The sequence below is a fragment of the Psammomys obesus genome, unplaced genomic scaffold, assembly GCF_907164565.1.
Source record: "Psammomys obesus unplaced genomic scaffold, mPsaObe1.curated_primary_1811, whole genome shotgun sequence".
Lineage (NCBI taxonomy): Eukaryota > Metazoa > Chordata > Mammalia > Rodentia > Muridae > Psammomys > Psammomys obesus.
The window spans coordinates 54,125,798-54,146,174 of NW_026585895.1; the positions used below are offsets into that span (position 1 = coordinate 54,125,798).

The following is a 20,377-nucleotide window of genomic DNA, read 5'->3' on the forward strand; positions in this document are numbered from 1 at the left end:
CACACACACACACACACACACACACACACACACACACACACACACACCATGGCCCCAGTAACAAAAGGGCAGGCTTTCTCTTCCCAGCCCTAGGCAGCCACCCAGAGCTGTAGTGATGCAGCCTGTGACTGCATTGTGTTTGCAAGAACTGGTCGTGGTTTTTAAGCTGAACGCTTAGTGTTGAGCCCAATGGCCACAACAAGGCTGGCTCCTTCTCTACTGCCTAGCTCTGGCATAGGCCATAAGAGTGAGCATCTGGCAAGTCCTGGCCATTTGAAGGTAAGCAGAGGCATAGGATTATATAGAATGTTGCTAACAGGAAGGACCCCTCCTCTCATTTGTTTATGGCATCTTGACCTTTTGAGGACAGTGAAGTCCAGCTCTGGCTTCCTTTGGGTAATGGGTTAGTCCCTACTCCTACCTCCTCTGTGCTTTCTCCTCTTGATCCCTGGTACCTACTGCTTTCATTCATTCCTTTGGGTGTTTGCCCAGTCTAGAAGTCCTAGCCTAGCCTTAAGCTCCCACCTCCATCTTGTTCTTTTCTCCTAGACACTTGTCAGAAAACGTCTTTGCCAAGTGACCTTTTTAGGATCTCCCATTCGCCAAGTCAGTGGCTCCCCACCCGTCTTTCCCCAGCAAGGCAGCTGGGTTTACCCATGAAGCTCCTATCTCATCTAGCAAGTCTCCACCCATCAAACTCAAGACCAGAAGTGAGGGCAAAGGTCAGCCAGTGGCCTTCCAGGCCTGTGATATAGGCCCTGACCTTGAACTGCTTCCCAGCTTCCTAGGGCAAGTATGGGAGTGGCCCAAGCAGGTCAGAGGGCCCCTCTCTTGGAGTTATTCTTGTTCTATTTCTGCCTGTGTCCCAATCAGCAGACCACTATTGTTGCAGGTCCACAGTGTGGAGTTACTACATCATCAGCCAGTTCTATGCAAGGTGGCTCCTTGCATCCTTCCTTTTGCCCAGGTGGTAACAGAAACAGGGAAGTCAGGTCACAGATGGAATGCCAAGCTCTGAATTACAAACTGTCCGATCCAAAGCAGGAGCTCAGGCATGGTCCAACACAGTTGATGCCTGACAAGTGGCAGCCATGCTTCCAGAGCAATAGGCTGAGCACTCACTTTATCCCCAAGTACTTGGCCTTCCAATGGCTTTGACTCTGCCCCTAGAGAGGCAGCAAGGTCTAACATGGAGAGGGCGCTGAAAGACATAGCACCTTGTCCTAGGTACAGGGTGTGGAGAGTAAGTAGCTCCTTTAGGGGAAAGGATAGGGTAGTCTAGACTAGACTAGACTGGGTTGGCATCCTGGGAATGACACATCCCTTCAGGGAGCCACTTGCTGGGAGGGGCCAAGCTGATAAGCCAACAAAGCAGACAAACGGGGAGCTTCAGGATGGACTGCTGGAACCCAACAAAGCCAATTAGCAGTGTGGGGAGCCATGGTCCTGTCCCTGGGTGCCCTCTGACCATACAGCTCACCTGGCTGGAAGCAATGTTAGGAGGTGGACTTGAGTCCATGTGGCTTCCTCATTCCTGGGGAGAGGTCACTAACCTTGCTGACCTGAATTTGTGCGGCCTTTGTAGAGTGGGCTATAAGGACCTACGCAGCAGCTGTCTGTGTCTGCAGAACTCAATGATGGGCCTCTGGTACCTGTTGGTGTCTCTTCCAATGGAATGAGGGTCCCTACCCAGACTTTTGGTGTCTACCAGCTGCACAGCCTCTGTAGAGCTTACCTGGCACCATCTGGGAAAAACTCATTTATTGATTAATTGATGGATGGAACCCAGGGCCTGATTCAATCTGATCCAGTTTTTTACCATTGAGGCATGCCCCCAGCCCATGATGATAGAAATGTTGTCTGTTTTGTCGCCCAAAATGTAGCTCAGTGGTAGAGTGCTTGCTCAGTATTGCATGACGTCCTGGGTCCCATCACCACCCCCAAAACCACCCAGTAAGAGAGACAGACAGACGGACAGACAGAGAGCACATATGCATGGCACTACTTCTACAGTCTGGATGTGGCTGGAGACTGCCCTTTGCAGCAAGACAGGGGAACATGAGTTTGTAGTGACAACTGCAAGTTGACTGACAGTTCGTTATCCAGGATATGGGCTCAGCTGGTGGAGTACCTGCCTAGCATACACAAAGCCACTTCGTAAAGCCAGGTGTGGTGTGCAACCCTACAAGCCTAACATTACAGCTGTAGAGGCAGGAAGGACAAGGGTTCAAGGTCATCCTTGGCTATGTAGTAAGCCTAGGCTATGTTCGACCCTATCTTAAAGAAAAAAAAAAAAAAAGGTTGTGGGGGGTAGGGAAGCTTGGAAATAAAGTTGTTTAGATTTTGGATGATTTGAGGTTTGGGAGGATTTATACATTTCTAATGAGGTATCTTGGACTTGACTTTTTTTTCTAATGTATCAAATGTGCTGCGTACATATACCTAGAAGTAACTTCCTAGAACATTTGTAGTGTGTCTGCCTTTGACTGGTTCCTCAGGTGAGTTCAGATGAGGAACTTCCACTTGTGACACCATATCTAGAAAGTTTGGGACTTTGAAGCATTTCAGATGTGGCCATAGGGATGCTCAGCTTTCATCTTAAGTTTGGGGAGTGGCTGCCAGCGGCTTTGGGTTCCACCCCCAGCATACACACCCTCCAATAAATCGTGAGTTCTTTTCAGCAAGTCAATTATGATCACTATTGCATTTCCTCTGCCTCTTGGTGCAGGTGTTCCCAGATTCCCTGATTCAAATCTTGATTATCTCCACACCTTTGTGGTGCTGCCTTAGGGAGAATTCCTAGGAACCTGGCTAACCACCAGCCTGCCCTCCAGATACATCTGGCTCTAGCCCAGAGAGGGAGCAAGAGCCTGTGTTCTAGCCCTGTTAGTCTTTCTAGTCATTCTTGTTTCTGCTTGTACTTTCTGATGGCTTGTGGGACTGAACAGTTCTGTGTTGACACATTTTCTTCTCTAAGTCACTTTCCTTGTCCCTTTGGCGCTTTCCAGGGACCCCAGCAGCTGTGACTTAGAGATGAGGAAACAGGGTGAGGACTCAAGGAGTGGCCACTCTCTCATAAGGTCTGGGACCTGTCTACCTGTCCCTGCAGTAGATAGGGAGGTCTGGCTCAAAGACAAGATGGCCCGAGCTGCCTGAGGCTGGCGGGGCTGAGGAGAGGTCCCAGGTTTCCAGGCCTGGGGGATCAATGACTATGGTCATCATCTGGATTAACATTTTGCCTCCCCAAGACTCAGTTTCCTCATCAGTGAGAGTTGCTTCCCTACTGCTGGATTCTTGATGGGAACACACCTTGCAGAAATCCATTTGTATGATGTTCCCAGAGTCAGCAGCTCTGGGAACACAGAGCAATGAGGGTTTCCTCCACTGGGACAGGTGAGATCAGGAGCTAATGGGACATCATATTAGCTTGGAAATTCTGTCTTCTGTGGACAGACGGTGAGTGGCAGAAGCAGTCCAACACTGATGGACTTAACATACTAATCTGTGTGCATGCAGGTGTATTTTACCATAATTTTTTAAAAAGTAACAGAGAAGAACTGGCTTTGAATCTATTGCACTGTCTAGACATAGCTATGCTGTAAGCTGTCAGGGGACCCCTTCCTTCAGGACCGCCGGGGTGATGGGGTACATTAATGTACATGTAGAATGGAGTGTGTTGGGGTCAATGTGGTAGCACCTCCACTTCCCTGCTCTTTCAGGTCAAATAGGCAAAGTAGGAGATAGGCCACCTCTGCCCTGAAGTCAGTACCTGACTCTCTTTTGAATGATTGGGGCTCTGTACAGAACACTTGAGTTAACCTTTGGGAGGTAGAGAGCAGGGCTAGCTTTCCCCTGGGACTGTCCTGTCCTGCCCTGTCTCCCTGCAGTGTCCTCTCCCCAGCTTGCCCTCCTTCCACTCTAGGAGCTCATTTTGGTTACTGGTGTCTCTGCCCTCAGCATCATCAGCTGGTTCGTTCGGTCCTTCAAGTATGTGTATGGCCTTCGCTTTGAGGTCAGAGGCCAGAAGAAACTAGAGATGGATGGGCCCTGTGTCATCATCTCTAATCACCAGAGCATCCTGGACATGATGGGTAGGCTGCCACCAAGGCTTGGCCACAGAGAGGGTGACCTTTTGCAGTCTGGGCCCTGGGTGGGCTGGGGCCTCTGGCTGGGGCTGGTGCAGGACAAGGCCTCTGGGTCTCTTTAGCCATGGGCCTCCCTCAAGCTGGGCAATAAGAGCAACAGGCTGTGCTAGACATGAGTCATAGGACTGCACCACAGGCTTTGGCTATTTCCCAAGAGAAAAGACCAGGCCAGAGGCAGGGGCGTTAACAGGTAGGCCACCAGCCCCTCCTCCCAGGGAGTACCAAGCTGGGATCTAAAACTGTTCTTCTTCTTTCCAACCCCTGCACCCTTCCTCTCTCCACTTTGTCTGTGACTCTCCTTCTGTCTCTCTCCTGCCTGCTTCTCCATCGGTCCCCGTCTCTCTCTCTTGTCTCTCGTCCTCTTTTACTGTTTGTCTGCACATCTGTTTCCATCTATGTCTCTCTTCTGCCTCACTGTTTCTCTCCCCCTCTCCTTTCCATGTAGGTCTCATGGAGATACTCCCAAAGCGCTGTGTTCAGATCGCCAAGCGGGAGCTGCTGTTCACAGGGCCTGTGGGCCTCATCATGTATCTGGGGGGTGTGTACTTCATCAACCGCCAGCGGGCCAGAACTGCCATGTCCCTGATGGCTGACCTGGGTGACCTCATGGTCAAGGACAATGTGAGTAGAGACAGCACAGCATCAAAGCCCATTGCTGGGTGGGCTTCAGAGGAGGGGAGCACAGCTTTCTGGGGTGGCTAAGCAGGGTAGGGGCAGCCTAGACACTTTTCTCTTTTCTACTTGGCAGCTCAAAGTGTGGATCTACCCAGAGGGTACACGCAACGACAATGGGGACTTGTTGCCCTTTAAAAAGGGTGCCTTCTACTTGGCCATCCAGGCCCAGGTAGGCCAAACTCTGCCCTCCTGGGGTGGGAGGCTGGACATGGGTCATGATGGTTTAAGGTTGAAGATGATATCTGTTAGACTGGGGACTACTGACCTTCAGGGACCTCCTCTGCTCTATCTGGAAAGGGTCTCCCCAACAGCTCAGCCCCTAGCACTTGGGCAGGTTAGTGACCCCTGGCAGCTCTGAGAACATGAACACCAGCCTCCGCATACACTAGCTGGCCAGGTGAATAGTCTCCTTTATTTGGGGTTTCATCAAAGATGGAGGTAGGAGGGCAGTTTGCTCAGCATAATACGGCAGATTGTGCCTAGAAATTCCCGATGCCCTCGGCCCTAGCTTTTGACCATAGTGAGGCTGAGGAGCAGGCTGAGTAGCACACATGAGCTATGTCCTGGAACCTTGGACCTCCCTTGCCCCTGAACCTGTGGTGGGGAAGTTAGTGTGGACCAGAAGTCCCTGGGCATCTGCCATGGACCAGGGGATCCCTGCTGTATGAGGTCACCACTGGAGGACAGGGGAAGCCTTGTCCCATCCACCCCTGTGGCAGGCAGCCTCTCTGGCCCCTGGTGCCCAGCCCTATACAAAATGGCATGTACCTTTCCCTGAGGTTCCCACCGGTTCCAAGAGGTTGGGAAACCCCGGGCTAGAACAGGTACTGCACTGTGACCTCCAGTCTGTGTAGTGAATAGGTGGTCCTTGGGCCTGGGATTGAAGTCACGGGTTCTCCTTATCTTGAGGTATTGGCAGATCTTGAGACAAGAGAGAAACTAGGGGCTGTGGTAGGGACAGGCGAATCCAGAGCTTTGATTCCTGCCCCTCCCCCAGGACCTGGTAGGTGCACCCAGGGTTAATTATTACCCCAGTGCCACTGTCACCATTGGAGTTGACCCTGGGGCTTTCCTGGAATACTGACAGGTTCTAACCCCCTCCTCTAGTTTCCTGAGAATGAGGCAGGGTAGGAGGGGAAGGGAGGATAACCATCCTCCACCTCCCTCCCCAGTGCTGAATGAAGCCTTGCCCTCCCATTTGTAGGATATTTGTTGGGGGTGGGGAGCACAACAAACATACTAACCCAGGGAGCTTCCTGGAGGAGGTGATGAGGGGGACTGGACGACGTGGGTGGAGAGGTCTGCCACAAGAACTCCTAGCAGTAGCCAAGGCTCCCGTATCCCACCGTCCCTCAGTGTGCATCCCTGTCCACAGGTGCCCATCATCCCAGTGGTGTACTCCTCTTTTTCTTCCTTCTACAACGTCAAGACGAAACTCTTCACCTCAGGTGAGCCCACCAGAGCCACACAAAGGAGCTCACAAGCCTGTCGTGCGCTTTTATTCACTCTTGAGACGGGTTCATGTACCCCAGACTGGCCTATAACCCCTTACATAGCAGAGGCTGAGCTTACTCCCCTGCTTTCACCTCCCCAGTGCTAGGGTTCGAGGTGTGCTCCACCATGCCTAGGTTATGTGGTACTGGGTTTCATGCATGCTTACACAAGCACTCTCCCAACTGGGCTACAATCCCACCCTCGTGAGTCCTAATTCAGCAGTCACAGTCTTGGGCCCCTGATAGCTGAGTTCTCACGGTGAATGAATGAGGGAGTGAGTGAATCTGGGACACCCATTGCCTCATCTTATTGTTCTAAGTGGGTTTTTCAGCTTTTCAAGTTGAAAAACGGGTTCTAACCATGGTTGAATTTCTGAGAGCATTGTTGGTCCAGGCTGTGCAACACAAATAGGGACCTGTGGTGGCCCTGCTGGGGAAGGGTGGGAATTGTAAGCTGTCCAGGCTTCCCTACATGGGCCACTGCACAAGTGCAGCCTCCACCTCTTCCACTAGGGCAGTAGCTTCCAAGCAGGTACCCTGAGCCTGCATGTAGCTTATGCGACCCTACCCTGGGAATCAGGGCAGTCAGCAGTGTAAGGGCAGTGGGACGAGTCAGGCTCCGCGTCCCACATCTGGGCCCCAAGTGCTCTTCACTGTGGAGCACTGAAGGAGCAAGCACGATGGGGATGCTCAGGGGTCACAGAGTGCAGTTTTGGGGACAGAGACATCCTGAGTCCTGGGCAGTGGCTACAAGGGAAGGGGAGGGTTGCTAAAGCTTACTGGATACATGTGTCCATGTTGCCTCAGTTTCAAACATCGTTTCCTGCCTAGGAACTGAGGATGAGCAGCAGGAAGGGGTGGCAGCCCCAGTGGGGCCTGTAAGCCCTGACATATCCCTGCTTCCTCCCCAGGAACAATCAGGGTACAAGTGCTGGATGCTGTCCCTACCAGTGGCCTTACGGATGCTGACGTCACCAAGCTTGTAGATACTTGCTACCAGTCCATGAGGGACACCTTTCTACAAATTTCTAAGATGCCCCAGGAGAACTGTGACATTAAGGAGGCTGGGATCATACCAGCTCAGTAGCCCAGGCCACAGGGGCAGGGGAGCTGGGAAAAGGCAGGTGGGAAGCAGAGGCTGGAGGATGGACAGAAGGCCATACCCTCCCACCTACCAAACATCACCTTATCCTGCTCCCCTGCTGGCCTGGCTCTCATTGGGGCCTGGAAAAAGGAAGCCCTTTCTGGCACAGGCCTTAGACCCAGGACCCCATGTAACTTCCCACTTCATGCCTGTGCCTCCAGAATCTAGAGTCCAGCAGGTGGGCTGACCCACAAGACCACAAGACACCAAGGAGTGGGCAACATGCTACCCAATGTCCACCCATGGTGCGGGATCAAAATTCAGGAACCAGGCCATGGCCTGCATCAGGCCATCAGGAAAAGGAGGAACTTGGTCTCCCAGTTTCAAGGAAGCCTGGGTTGCACAGCACTGGAGGGCAGAGCCTGCCACACCCCCACTGTCCGACGATCTCAGTCACAAATCACTGCTGTACTTGGTTCTTTTTTTTTTTTTTATAAATGAACTCTCAGAAGTGCCTAGAGACCAGGTGGGTCTCTTTCAGAGGGTGGGTAAGGGCTCTTCCCCAGGCCTCCATCTATATGGATTATATGGATGTATATGACTAGCCACGTGGTCCCTTCAGGGGCCACAGTGTAGAAGTCCCCTGCCCCACCCCCAAATTGCAGGCAAGTGGTGAGCTGTGTTTCTCTGAATGTGTGTGCTCCATGGAACTAAAGGGTAGGCAGACCATGGACCTGACAGCATGACGGGGATAGGCTGAAGAAGCTGCCTTTTAGTCTCTGGCCGTGTGTGGAACCAGGAAATCACCAAGAAAAAACTGGGGCCTTGTCCCTTCCTGCTGCAGTTCCTTTTTGCAGACAGAGACAGGCCCTTCATTTTACCTAATGCCTACATGGTCCCAATTTACCCATTGACAGCAGCTCAAGTCCCAGCTTTATTATGAAAAAGATGGGGACAGTCCCCACCTCACCTCTGGGCAGAGAGCTCTTGTACCTTCCCTGGAAGGCCCACTGGGGAGTCACACAGGACCCCACTCCCCAGGGCCAATTCCTAGGGACAGACAATGCAGGGCCTTCTGCTCACAGGCACCACCAGATGGCGCCTGAACTCTGGCTGGAAAGGATGTAATCTGGATGGTGAGATGCATGCCGTCACTGATCTTTTCTGCAAGAGCCTAGGGCAGGAGAGAGGATGCAGACTTGCAAGTCTGCCCATCCCCAGGAACTACTGCCCATCCCCAGCAGCAGTTCCATCCACCCAGCCCTGGTATCCACCCACTGGCTTCCCTAGGGTCTCTGTCGGTTGGTACTCACAGGACCCCAGTTGCTCCTCCAAGAAGGAGACCTGCTCACTCAGTGAATCAATTCTGTCCAGCTGCTGGAAGGAGTGGGCCAGCAGGCTGCCAGGGTCTTGCAACCCATGCTCTGTAGCCCGAGAGGCCAGGATGTGCAGCGGGGCCAGCACCAACTGCAGTTTCTGTTTGGAAAGATGGTTGCAAAAAGCCAAATAACCCCTTTTCACCTCTATTCCATGGGAATGCTAAGGAAGACTAGGGTTCTGTGTGGGCCCTGCTTGCCAGGAGAGAGAGCCCAAGGTCTAGTAGACACAGTGTATAACAGACCCACAGCTACAAGGTCCTGAGACCTCAGAGACAGAAGCTAGGAGAGTTTGGGAGGCCTGTGGCTTGATGAGCCTTGGCTCAAGTGGGCTCTGGGCCTCAGTTCTTATCAGCCTGGGGAATACCACACAGTGCTGCCTAGCATAGTAAGAAAGACAGCATCCTTGCAGCCCTTCCCCCCAAAATTCCCAACCATCCCATGGTTTGGAACCACAGCCCTGGAGACTGGGATCTGTGGGCATCAGCCAGACCCACTTCCAGCCTCACCTGCTCCAGCACATCCACTCGGGACTGCAGCCTGTGGACCTCCTCTCTCACCATGCTGTCCACTCCTGGGGGCAGATCCGGGCACTAGTCAGGGAGGGGAGTTTCCTGTCCCACAATGAGCTCTTAGCCTTAGGAAGACCTGTGTCCGATGCCACCACTGTGGGAGCAGAGCCTGGAGATGCAAAGCCTCTGGCAGTTGCAAGTCTCAGGCGCTGCCAAAGCACACAGCTCAGAGCAGTCTCTGGCCACCCAGGATGCTGGGGTCTCAGGTCTTGCACGCCGATGGTAGTCCTTACCCATGTCCGATGCACTCCTGGCGCTGGGCTGCTGACAGCGCATTATTACTCACGGTACGAGTTTGAAGTGTCACAGCGCGTACCAAAAGTAATAATGTGCTGTCACCGGCAAAGACACGTCTCCAGGCGGCCAGACCAGGGTGGGGCTCTTTTTCACTCAGCTGGCTGAGATGAGCCTCCCAGGTCGCCTTACCTCCCCACAATGCCTTCCAGAAACCTCTTCAGGGGAAAGCGGCCCCTTCCACCCAGGCAAGGAACCTCTCTCCAGTCCAGGATGTCTGGGCTTAGCCCTCACAGCAAAGTGCCGGCCTCCACCCAGGGCTATCTGCCCTATGTCTTCCATGCTCAGCTCAACCACTGAACAGGGTTCACAACCCAACAGAAACCCAGGTCAGTCACAGCAGGGCGGAAAGGCAAGTTTACCTGTTGTGGGGCTTGGGGCCATAAGGGAGGGCCTCTCCTCAGGCAGGCAGAGCAACCCATCTGCAGATGGGCTTTGCCCCTCCCAACACTGGCACCAGTAACTGCCCACAGTATTGACACAGCGCTGGGGACAAATGGCCTCTCCTGTACTGCATTCATCCACATCTGTAAGAAATGAAGGTGTCAATCTAGTATGTAGGCAAGGTCCTGGTCACAGAGCCACCTATCAGAACCCACTTCAGCTAGCAGTAACCTAGGACAGACAAGGCACCAAAAGACCCCTCCCTCAGGAAGAGTGACGCTTACCTGTGTGGCAAGTATCTCCTTGCCACCCCACAGGGCAGTGGCAGTGGCCTGGACGGACACAACTCCCTCCGTTCCCACACGGAGGCTGGCATATTGCTGTGGGTAGGAGACATTGCTGTCACCGAACTCGGAAGGGTCCCCTGAGCCCCTTGCCAGCTGGAGAAGGGTTGCCTTGTAGCAAGGATGCACTGCTGGGGGGATGGAAGGCAGCGGGCAATCTGCTGGGCAGTAGGAATTGGAATCTCTCACATCAGGCACAGTACACACTTGCCCTCACCTGCTCCACAAGCCCCAGGAAGCCCTCTGGTCCTCTTCCAACCAGGGCAGCAGGCATAGCGAGGCCTAGTGGGAGTTGGCCCAGGGCTGCGGCGATAGGCCGTCCGGTAGATGGTTCTGTGGTAAATAAAGGTGGTTCAGAGGTGTCCAACATGGGATCTCTGGCCAAGGCCTTCTTCAGGCAGGCTGCACCCTGCCCACCTCATCTGTTTGTGGACACTTGGCCAGCATCACATCCAGGGTCTCTGAGGTCCCTTCCCAAGGGAGTACAGTGGGGCTGGCCCCTTCCTGCAATGGCCACTTCAGAGCTGTCTAGAGCCCGGCTTTCTTTTCTCCCCTGGGTTCTGGGTTCTAGGTCCCTGGTGTTTAAGCTGCTTGCGGACTCCAGCACTTCCCTAACTTTGGAGGTTCAGGAGCCTCTGAAATCAGGCATCTTGAGCCAAGGAGGAGGTCATGCACCTAGGCCCTTTTTGGGTGCTTCTCAGGCAGAGGGAGGGACTGAACTCCCCATCAAAACAAGGACCTGCCCCCTTGGCTGTGTCCTGAGGCCATGTGCTGCTCAAACTGTCTTGCTAGCCTGATGGGACATCTGAAGGTCCACATGGGCATCTGCTAGGGCTCCAGGATGGGCCCAGGGTGACAGGGATTTGCAGAGGTAACCACTATCTCCGTGGATCAGGACTTCTAGCTAGCAGTGCTGAGAAGGGGGGAGTAAGCACTCTGGAAGTGGAAGGGTTCAGACGCAATGAGAAGCCCCCATACATATAGGAGATGCCCTTTGTGGTGACATCTTCTCAGAGGACAAACTTGGGCCTGATTACACAGCATTCTTAGGTACCAGCCTCCAAAGCTGAGAGCCACATTGATCCCTGATGTCAAGGATGCCTCACTGTTTTGGCCTCAGCTCCCCAGTTCAGGGTGAGACAGGCTCTTGGGCCCCAGGGATTGCTGTGCTTGGCAGTGGTGGGATAAGCAGTGGCACTCACCGGTAGGTGCTGCAGGCTCTGTGTCCATCGCAAGTGGTGAGGAAAGGCTGGTACACACGCTGCACAAAGGACTCTGAGGCAGGCCCTCCGGAAGCCCCCATGGCACACACTCTACGGCTATAGGGGAAGAGGTCAGCTACTGGTCTCTCCCAGCCCAGGTATGGGGAAACATGGGGCACGGAGCGTCTCAGTGTTGCTCTGAACAGGGTCTTCTCTGGAGCCCACAGGGAATTCTCTCCAAGTATTGGGGCCTGCCTTGGGCAGGGTTATGACCTTAGTACCCCAAGGCATGAAGGCCTTGCTCACCTGGGCCTGTAGACATGCTGGTCAGTGCCACCTGCTGCCAACACTAGAAACCATGCCATAAACAGTTCTCGGGAGCCCCACATGGTCTGCATCTATGAGTGGGGTAGCCTTCTTTTGCTGGCCTAAGAAAAAAAGTAGGATCCTGTCATGCTCCTGTGGAATCCCCTAGCCCAGGCCTCCATCAGAGTCTGTACCCTTGGTTACTTGCTGGGTACTGAGGCCAACACTACCCCAGGGATAGCATCCAAAGACAGTGCCAGCTCTCTTTCTGCCTCTGGCCCATCTCTGCCAGCCAAGGTCTCCCCTCATCAACCACAGAGATTAGGCCTGATGGCCAGAACTCCTGGGGCAGGAGGAATCTGAGTCCTGCTAGGGTCAGGAGCAAACCCTAGAGGGCAGTGGGGGTTCTGGGTGGGGCCTAGCGTGAGTAACTAAGCTAGCCCCCCCACACCTGGATCAAGGGCTTTCCATATTGTTCAATGTCTGAAATGGAATGCTGTTAAGACTTGCCTCCATGTGGCCCTTTTGGGCCTGAGGTTCTTTGCCAAATACTCAGAAAGCCCCCAGGGCATTATGGATTTCATAATATATAGATGTCTGCTACCTACAGGTGCACACAGGCAAGGCCATTGTGAGGTGTGCATGTTCTGGCCAGCAAGGGGTCTCACAGCTCACAGAGGCACCCCTCTCGGTCCAGAGAGTGTATACAAGCACCTCCCAGCTGCCAGGGCAGTGGCCCTGTTGAGCTCAGCCCTGGGACATTATGGAACCTCCCCCAACATGCCTTTGGAGCCCATCTCCAGCCCTCTTCTGGCTGTGTGTTAGGGAGCAGAAAGGCTGGTGAGGAATGCAGGAAACCCCAGCCCAGATTTAATGGCCTGTGAAATGCCTAAGGGGCTGGGACAGACCTGTGCACGGAGACAAGGGTGGGGGACTGGCAGGGCTCCACTCAAGGCTCTTCTTGGTGCTTCCTATAGGGGCAGCTCCTCCGCTAATCCCAGACCCTACACAGCCCTACAGAACCCCTACCCGAAAGGCATGGGCCAGAAACAGGTGTAAAGGTAATCCCTTTCTTTGAGACTCAGTTTCCTCAAAGACACCACTAGGGCATCAGACCCTTCCACCAGTAGGTCCGATGGAAAACAGTGATGGCATTAAATGGTTACTAAGCTCTAGCTGCTGGCCAAGCCCCCCTTCAAGGAAAGAACAAGGCCCTACCTACTTCTCAGGGTTACTCAGTCTGCTTGGCCCTGCACTACGGGTTTAGGCAGGAAGTGGTAGGGAGCCTCCTTCCGGTACCCCCTTATCTGTTGAAACAAAGCAGGAGGGCAAGGGGATCTGGGACAAGTAATGTGGGAGCAAGAAGGTCCTAGGGAAATATCTGGGCAGGGATGTGTGAGTTGGCTGGGAAAAATTAACCCTGAAGTTGGGGGGGGGCACCTTCAGGAGGTGGGCATTATCTTGTCAAGCAAAAATCAGGTGTTCCTGAGGAATAGTGCCTAGAACGAGAGAAATCAGCCTGTGGCTGTGTGTCAAAAGTCTACAATCCCCGTGTGCCTAGCCCTGCGGCCTGGAGGGTTCCCACCCAGATGTCATTGCCCCCACAAATCTTAATTCACAGCATTTCCCTAGAGATAGGCTGTCTAGAAAGGGAACTGTGTTTTAAAAGAAGAGAAGCAATTTTTGAAAAGTCATGTTTTGTTCAAGGCCAAAAGAGGACAGCTCAGCACTGGGCTGGAAGCTCACTTCCTTTGGTGTTCAGCCACTGGGTGACCCTGCCAGCATCAGGCATAGGCTGCGGTGTGGCCTTCAGGTTGACAAGTAATCATGAACCCTCAAGTATCACCACTGGGCCCCAGCAGCCATCTCTCCTGTCCACCTACCACTCAACAGCCCCCAACGAGAGAGACGGGGTCGGCAGAGGAGGGACATGAACACCGTAGGGAGACGGCCCTAGGTCCCTTTGCGACGGGAGAAGTGTCTGGATATCAGCACCCACGGATAGATGTGGAGAGACCAGACAGACTCGGTGGGGGCGTCTTCTCCACGGCCTGGCCCCTGCTCCCTCCCAGGCTCCACGGCGGTAGGGGCAGAGTGTGATAACCCTCCCAACCCCACCTAGGACGACCGGCCGAGCTATGCTGTGGGGTGCTGCGACCACGGTGGAGGTCGCACAGGCAGGATGGGTAAGGGGAGAAGCACCCCGGCCGCCAGCAGGGGTCGCCATTTCTCAAGGCCGCAGGGCTCATTTTCCCGGCGGCTGCAGGACCGGGGCTGGGGCGTGGGGTCCATGCGCGGCCCAGCCGCGGCCCCCGCGCGCTCACCTCTTGGGTCCCTGCGATCGCTCGGCGTCGCCTGACTGGCTGCCCCCGAGCTCGGCACCCGACAATCCGGGTCACCCCGGCCCCGCCCAGGCTGCTTCCATACCCTCGCCCCCGGCGTCCCAACGCCCCGGCCCGGGGTACCTCCGCACTCACCGCGCGGTCCGGGGCGCGCACGCGCCGCCGCCGCCGCCGCCGCCGCCGTGCTACGGGGGGCCCGAGTCCCGCCCCGCCCCGCCCCGCCCTCGGCCCCGCCCCACCTGGAGGCTGCGCCGGAGCCCTACCCCCCTACCATCCCAGCCCATAGGTGCCCAGCTCCGTCCGTCCCCATTTAGCGGATGGGGAAACTGAGTCTCGGCAGCGGAGGCTTCTAAGAGTTTTGCAGCGAGTAAGCCAGATCCTGGTAGTCTAGATGCAGTCTAGCCTCTGAGTGCTGCCTCGTGAGCCTCCTTCACGCTTTGTGATTGCAGACCTGCAGCGGGATTGCGTGGCTGCTGAGGATATAGGACTAAACAGGTTCTAGGAGTCAAGAGGCCATGAATGGCTCCCACGGGGACTTGGCTAAGTCTTGAGCCTCCTGACCGAAGACTTGCTGGGAAATGGTATTAGAAGACTACAGCTGACCAGGAGACTAGATGCCAGACAAGAGGTGAAGTCAGACTGGTCCTGCAAGCATGCAAGCGGCGGACAGCATGACACACCCAGCCACAAAACTAGCCCGAGATCATTGGGCAGAATACAGAGGAGGCCTAGGTGTGACCATAAGCCCCCTGGGCAGCCATAGGCTTTTACTTGAGGAGACCTGCCAGGGATCTCTCCTGACCCCCTTGACCACTTTCACTAGTGTCACTGCCTTATTTGAGATAGTCAGGTGCTCCTATGAGCTAACAGTAACTGCCCCCCCATCCCATACCCCACCCTACCCCTGCCCCAAGACTTCCGGGTTGGTCATCTTTTCTCTCTCCCAGGCTCCATTTCTGAATTAGCTCTGTGACTCCATTGCTTCTGTGACTGTCCAGCTCTTTGGGTGCATAAGCATTGTCAGTTTCTTCAACCTTAGCCATGTTTTGGTGAACACATGTTCCTGCCCATGCTCCCTGCAAGGCAGGACTCATGGCTGCTGTCCAGAAGGCTTGTTGTCCAGGGACTCACCTGTGGTCCGGCCTCTAGTCATCCCCTGGGTACTGGTGGCAGCTGTTCTTGTGGGCAGATGGAACAGCCAGCGCCTTGCTGCCGCTGAAGGCTGTGGGTCAGAGATGCAGTATAAATTGGAGTCTTGCTTACTCTCCAGGGGCTGGGGAGAAGCTTGGAGTCCAGACCTCTGTATAGCTATGGTATTTCAACCTGCTCTAGACCTCCAGACCCCTTCTGTATCCTCATCATGATCCAGGTTGATCTGCCCCTCAGGATCTGCTCAAACAAGCAGCCACTGACAACAGTATACACGCCCTAGCTAGTTATAGGCTTGAGCCCACCTCCCTACCATCTGTCAAATGTGACCTCTGCCTCCATCCCTGAGCTACCTAAAGAAGGTGGAAGCCCTGCTGAGTAGAACTGATGCCCCCACTCCCATCATGAAGCTGAGTGCTGGGTGCAGAGCCTATACACTGACAGGAAAGCCTCAGCAGCTCAGAGCTCCAGCCTGGCCCGCCTTGGTTGGTGCACAGAAACTGAAGAGAGGGCTTCCTGAAAAAAGCCTTTTCCCCTGGCAAATGACTCTGTACCCATTGTTGTAAGTGGGGTTCCTGGGTCTCCTGGCCCCATAAGCCATGCATTCAAAGCATTTATCATTCAGTCTCAGCACTACTGAGCTGCCTCAGATACTCTGAGGGGGAGCACCCTTCAGGGCCCTTGCCCTTACCCTGTTGTGGTCACTTGAACCTTTGGCCAGCAGTTCCCTCTCCACTGTCTGCTGGGCGGAAGGCAACTCAGATAGCTGCTACTGGCTCTCTCTGCCTTCACCTAGCATGCTTCACCTAACCAGCTTCTAGTCTAGAAAAGGTGTGCTTCCCAGAGATGCCACTGACTGGGGGAGGGTCCAAGAGGCCCCACTGTGGTTTGTGGGCCTGAGAATAGGGCTCAGGTACTAGGGAGAGGGAGCATAAGATAGACCAACAAGAGCATCCAGGTGACCACACTGCACCTCACAAAAGCTATCCCTAAACCTAAAGCCCAAAAGAGATGGACTCATCCTAGCCTTGTGTTCAGTGTCCCACGATTGTACATGGTTCATCCAGGTTACAAATGTGGCTTTTGGGTTCCCATTCTAGGAAATGATTCCTGACCAGCACTCCCATTCCCCAGGAGTACTCACTCCCTACTAATGGCAAGGTGAGGAGACCCCAGCCCTGTCTTAGCAGACTGGAGGACATGAGCCCTGATCAGAGGGTCCTGCTGGGCTGAGCTCTGATGCCTACCCAGGGGTCCTCCAAAGAGGAAAAGAATGGGGCCAGGAGGTGGGCTGGATGCCAAACCGCTCTTGGCTTCTCCCCTCAGAGGTTGGTTCCATGCTGCTGGGCAGCCAGGGGTGAGGTATGGAGTCCAGGCTAAGCCACCCAGAGCAAGTGCTGGGCCAGAGGCCCTAAGTTTTTCTCAGCTAGATAGGAATGGCTGACAGTGAGGATAGCATACCTCCCAGTTGAGCAGACCCAAACCCAGCTGATGGATGTTGCAGCCATCTCATTTGGGTCCTGGGGCAGCATTCAGGGCCCACTCCACCCACTTTCTACCCTGCGGGGCTGTTCTGCATACCTGCCTCTGCCCAGGCCTGGCCGTGGCCACTTCTGCTGCCTCCATGAGCCGAAGGTGGACCCTGCCCATCAAGGGAGCGTCTGCTGCCCAAGGCCCCTCTTGAGGTCTGCCCGCCTGCCCTGTCAGCTGGAGCCTTCTTTGTGCCTGCACAGCAGCCTGCTGGTGCACAGAGGCTCCTCCCGGGCGAGGAAGGGCGGCTTTTTATGTTCCATCCCGTGTAAATCGGGATTGGGAAGGGCCCTTCCCGCCGGACTTCCTGTGTGTGTTCTCTCCTGATAACAGGGATCCGTCAGCGAGCAAACAGGAGGCCAAGGGGCCGAGGGGGTCATTAAGGGAGGGGGCCGACCACACTGTGGGGGAGGGAGGTGTTGTTCTCCTGGGACTCCAGGGTCTAGCGCTGAAGCAGCCAGACCCAGCCTGTGTTCAGAGGCAACATAGCTGCTGACAGCATGAAAGAGAATGTGTGACCAGGACCTTCCCACTCCTCAGAGGTGGTGGGACCACAAGACTATATCCACGTAGATGGCAGAAACTTTCTGCTTCTTTGGGACAGAGGAGCCTGGACCCACCCTGAATGTGTGTGGCGCAGGTACCTGAAAGCAGAAGCTGCCCTACTGGAGTCGTGACCAGGCGGGAATGCTGGTGCTGTGCAGTTGGGTGGGAACCAGGACAGATCGTCTGAGAATAGCTTGTTCTGTGCACCCAAAGGCCCGGGACTGGGGAAAACACTAGCTCAAACTCAGCTCAGACTCTCCTCCAACCCAAGCTGTGCCTGCCAGGAGAGCTGCCCAGGCCGTCAGGGAGCTCCCAGCTCCAGAGGTATGCAGATGGAGCTGCAAGTCTCCAGGCTCAGCTGACACAGGAGATGACAACCCCTGTGATCTGGAGAAGCAGAGTGCTCTTATGGTCTCCTCCTCCCCCTTAGGCCCCAGTAGGCTGCGGGAGAGAGAGGTCTTTCAGTGGTCAAAGTAGAACTCTATAATTCCCTAGGGTCCCAGTTCACAACAGTTGGGAGTCAGACCAGACACATAGAACCCATGGAAGTGGATAGGAGGGATAAAGTGCCAAGTGCTGGGCAGATGCCAAGAACAAACCCAGACCTCTGTAACTGAGAGCACCTAGAGCAAACCTTTCCAGTCCCTGGCTGTCCTTGTGGTACCAGCCTTGCCTTGGCTCAGCCTGCCTGATGATGCCTCAGGCACCTCCTTTCTGTGTCCTACCTCTCTCCCACCCCACCCAGCCAGACAATTTGGGCTAGGATGGAGGTGGGTCAGCCTGGGAGCTTCCTGGTGGACTGCTGAGTTGGAGGTGCTGCCTCCACTGTGCTGTTGCTTCCTTCATGTTATCGGCACCCTCCCTCTAACATGGCCAGGGGAGGAGACTACCATAGGTCTCAGCCTACAGACTGGGAACAGGGCTCCAGCCCATTAGGATAGTACACTTCTCTTTCCAGTGTTCACTTTCCCCACATTTGTCCCAGGGGACAAGAGAGGTTGTAGTTAACAGGGTCGTGATGGTTGAAGGGGCTTGTGGCATCCAAATTTTGATCTGAGGGTCTAAAGGTAGCTCTTAGAAAGTATGCTTGTCCTAAATGCAGACCCCATCCCCACCTTTTTCAGTCACCCAAGCTGGCCACACCCTCAGCCCTCCACTGCCTTGTTCTGCTTGGCCTCCGCTTCCACCCAGGAGCTCATACTGTCCACAGGGCCAGAATCTCCTACCAGCAGTGGGAGCCAGGTGTCCAAAGCCCTAGAGTTAGCCCTCTATCATGTCACCTGGGCCTGCCCCTCTCCATCCCAGCCCCTGAACTGAGCCATCTGCCTTTCCCTCATCCACAGAAGGATTGGCATACACTGAGCTGGCTAGATTCAGATCCTTTTGCACACTGAAAGGGAAACTGAGCCTAGGATAGGAAAGGGACGTGGCTAGGTGAGCAGTGAGGTGGAGCAGAGCTGAGATAGGTTAGCTCAGGAGCAGCACCCTGTTTTCCTCAGGGCACACCAAGGAGCCTGGGAAACCAATCATGAGACCTGGCTGTGCCAGCAACATCTGAAGGTTGCAGAGTTTTGGTCTACCCTCTCTCTGGCACTCAGTGCACAGGGAGACTGCCCAACTTACAGGTGTAGAAGGAGGACTCCAAACCAGAGCCCCACAGGTCGGCCTACAGAGACCTGTGAAGGCCCACAAGCCAGTGTGGGTAGTCTCGCTAGCCTGTTGCCCACGTGTCTCCTGACTACTCTGCCTTCCCCTGGCTGACTGAGACATTCAAGAAGAAAGTTCCTCAGTTGAGACTCAGCATGCCGGCTTTGCCCGACACTGTCACCTGAATCCCATCATGGGACCTGACTCACGGACAGCCCTCAGTCCCAGGGACAGATACAGAGGGCAGGCTGGAGTTGGGCAGAGGAGAAGGAGGGGCTCCGAGGGGAGGAGGAGCTGGTTGACAGCCCCTGGAGCTGTAGAAGAAGCTGGGGTCTTGGGAGGTGCTCAGAGACTCCTCCACCCTTCAGCTTTTCTTCTCACTGGTGGAACTTATTTACAGCCGTTGCACTTTGGAAGGAGCTGGGGGCATCTTGTACCCAGGCCTGCCATCACCCATTGCCAGTAGGGCACCCCACATACCCTCCATCTCCCACAGCTCCTGCAGACTGGAGACCAGATGGGCATGGCTCGTATCTGGGCCTAAAGCCCTGGACCAGGAGCCAAACCCTGATTTAAGTGGCACTGAAGGCAGGAACTACTGTAGTCAGGAAACTGGAGTTCTTCCCACGCTGTGCCTCATTTTCCCCATGTATCTCTACTACCTTCTAGCCTACCTGTCAATGCTCTGAGGTTTATGGTTAAAGGAACACAGTTGCCTTACCTTCCCACAGGGAACAGGGACAGGGGCTGGACAGTCCCTGTCTCCCAGGACTCTCCTTGGACCCCTCACGGCTGAACGTCTGGCCTCTGCAGCCCCAGGAGAGGGAAGACCCAGGTCGCGGCAGAGGCCTGCGTGGGCATCTTGAACAGTGCAAGACCGAGAGGCAGTAGGCACAGGCATATGAGCCAGCTGCACCTCAGGAAGGAAAGACCAGCACACTGCACAGCAGAGAGATGGGGCTTCCTGTTTATATCCCAGCTTGGTGACTGGCCTAGGGACAGGATGGCTCTGTCAGCCAAGGCTGGACCCAGCTTCCCATCAAAGGATGAGCCTGATTGAATGATCGGTCCTCACTGAGAGCTCTAAAGGACATGACTGGGCAGGTTGCTGCATGGACTGATAGTCCTCCACCACGGGGGAAAAAGGCTTAGGCCGACAGATGTGGGGTGTGTGGTATGAGCTGAGTTTCCACTCCCCTTCCCTCCATGCCTATCCCTCCATTAGGCATAGCATGTTATGGATGTCTAGTGCATCCAGCACCCCAGGAGACACCCTTTCTTGAGAATT

At 54.7% G+C, this 20,377-nt stretch overlaps 2 protein-coding genes across 7 annotated transcripts in view; one reads left to right on the plus strand and one right to left on the minus strand.

Annotated features, from left to right (window-relative positions):
- Positions 1-7,919, plus strand: part of Agpat2 (1-acylglycerol-3-phosphate O-acyltransferase 2) — a 10,452-nt gene extending 2,533 nt beyond the window's left edge. The window contains exons 2-6 of one of the 2 annotated variants that reach the window (XM_055600284.1): positions 3,958-4,091; positions 4,591-4,766; positions 4,894-4,989; positions 6,196-6,268; positions 7,225-7,919. In XM_055600284.1, the coding sequence (XP_055456259.1) occupies positions 3,958-4,091; positions 4,591-4,766; positions 4,894-4,989; positions 6,196-6,268; positions 7,225-7,400 (655 nt within the window). In that variant the 3' untranslated portion in view covers positions 7,401-7,919. Of the gene's footprint in view, positions 1-3,922; positions 4,092-4,590; positions 4,767-4,893; positions 4,990-6,195; positions 6,269-7,224 lie in introns of both variants that reach the window. The other variant, XM_055600285.1, reaches the window with a different exon arrangement.
- Positions 7,920-8,318: 399 nt separating this feature from the next.
- Positions 8,319-19,987, minus strand: Egfl7 (EGF like domain multiple 7). Of its 5 annotated transcripts, none has more exons than XM_055600280.1 (10): positions 19,811-19,987; positions 15,349-15,439; positions 11,876-11,997; positions 11,570-11,686; positions 10,585-10,700; positions 10,308-10,403; positions 10,002-10,166; positions 9,283-9,347; positions 8,711-8,873; positions 8,319-8,571 (listed from the first exon to the last, which is right to left on the minus strand). In XM_055600280.1, the coding sequence occupies exons 3-10, from the start codon at positions 11,965-11,967 to the stop codon at positions 8,549-8,551; spliced, it is 837 nt and encodes a 278-aa protein (XP_055456255.1). In that variant the 5' UTR covers positions 11,968-11,997; positions 15,349-15,439; positions 19,811-19,987; the 3' UTR covers positions 8,319-8,548. The 5 variants fall into 5 exon arrangements, with proteins under 5 accessions (XP_055456255.1, XP_055456254.1, XP_055456257.1 ...); XM_055600279.1 differs by lacking the exon at positions 19,811-19,987 and adding an exon at positions 16,948-17,103; XM_055600282.1 differs by lacking the exons at positions 15,349-15,439; positions 19,811-19,987 and adding an exon at positions 14,353-14,394.
- Positions 19,988-20,377: the final 390 nt, after the last annotated feature.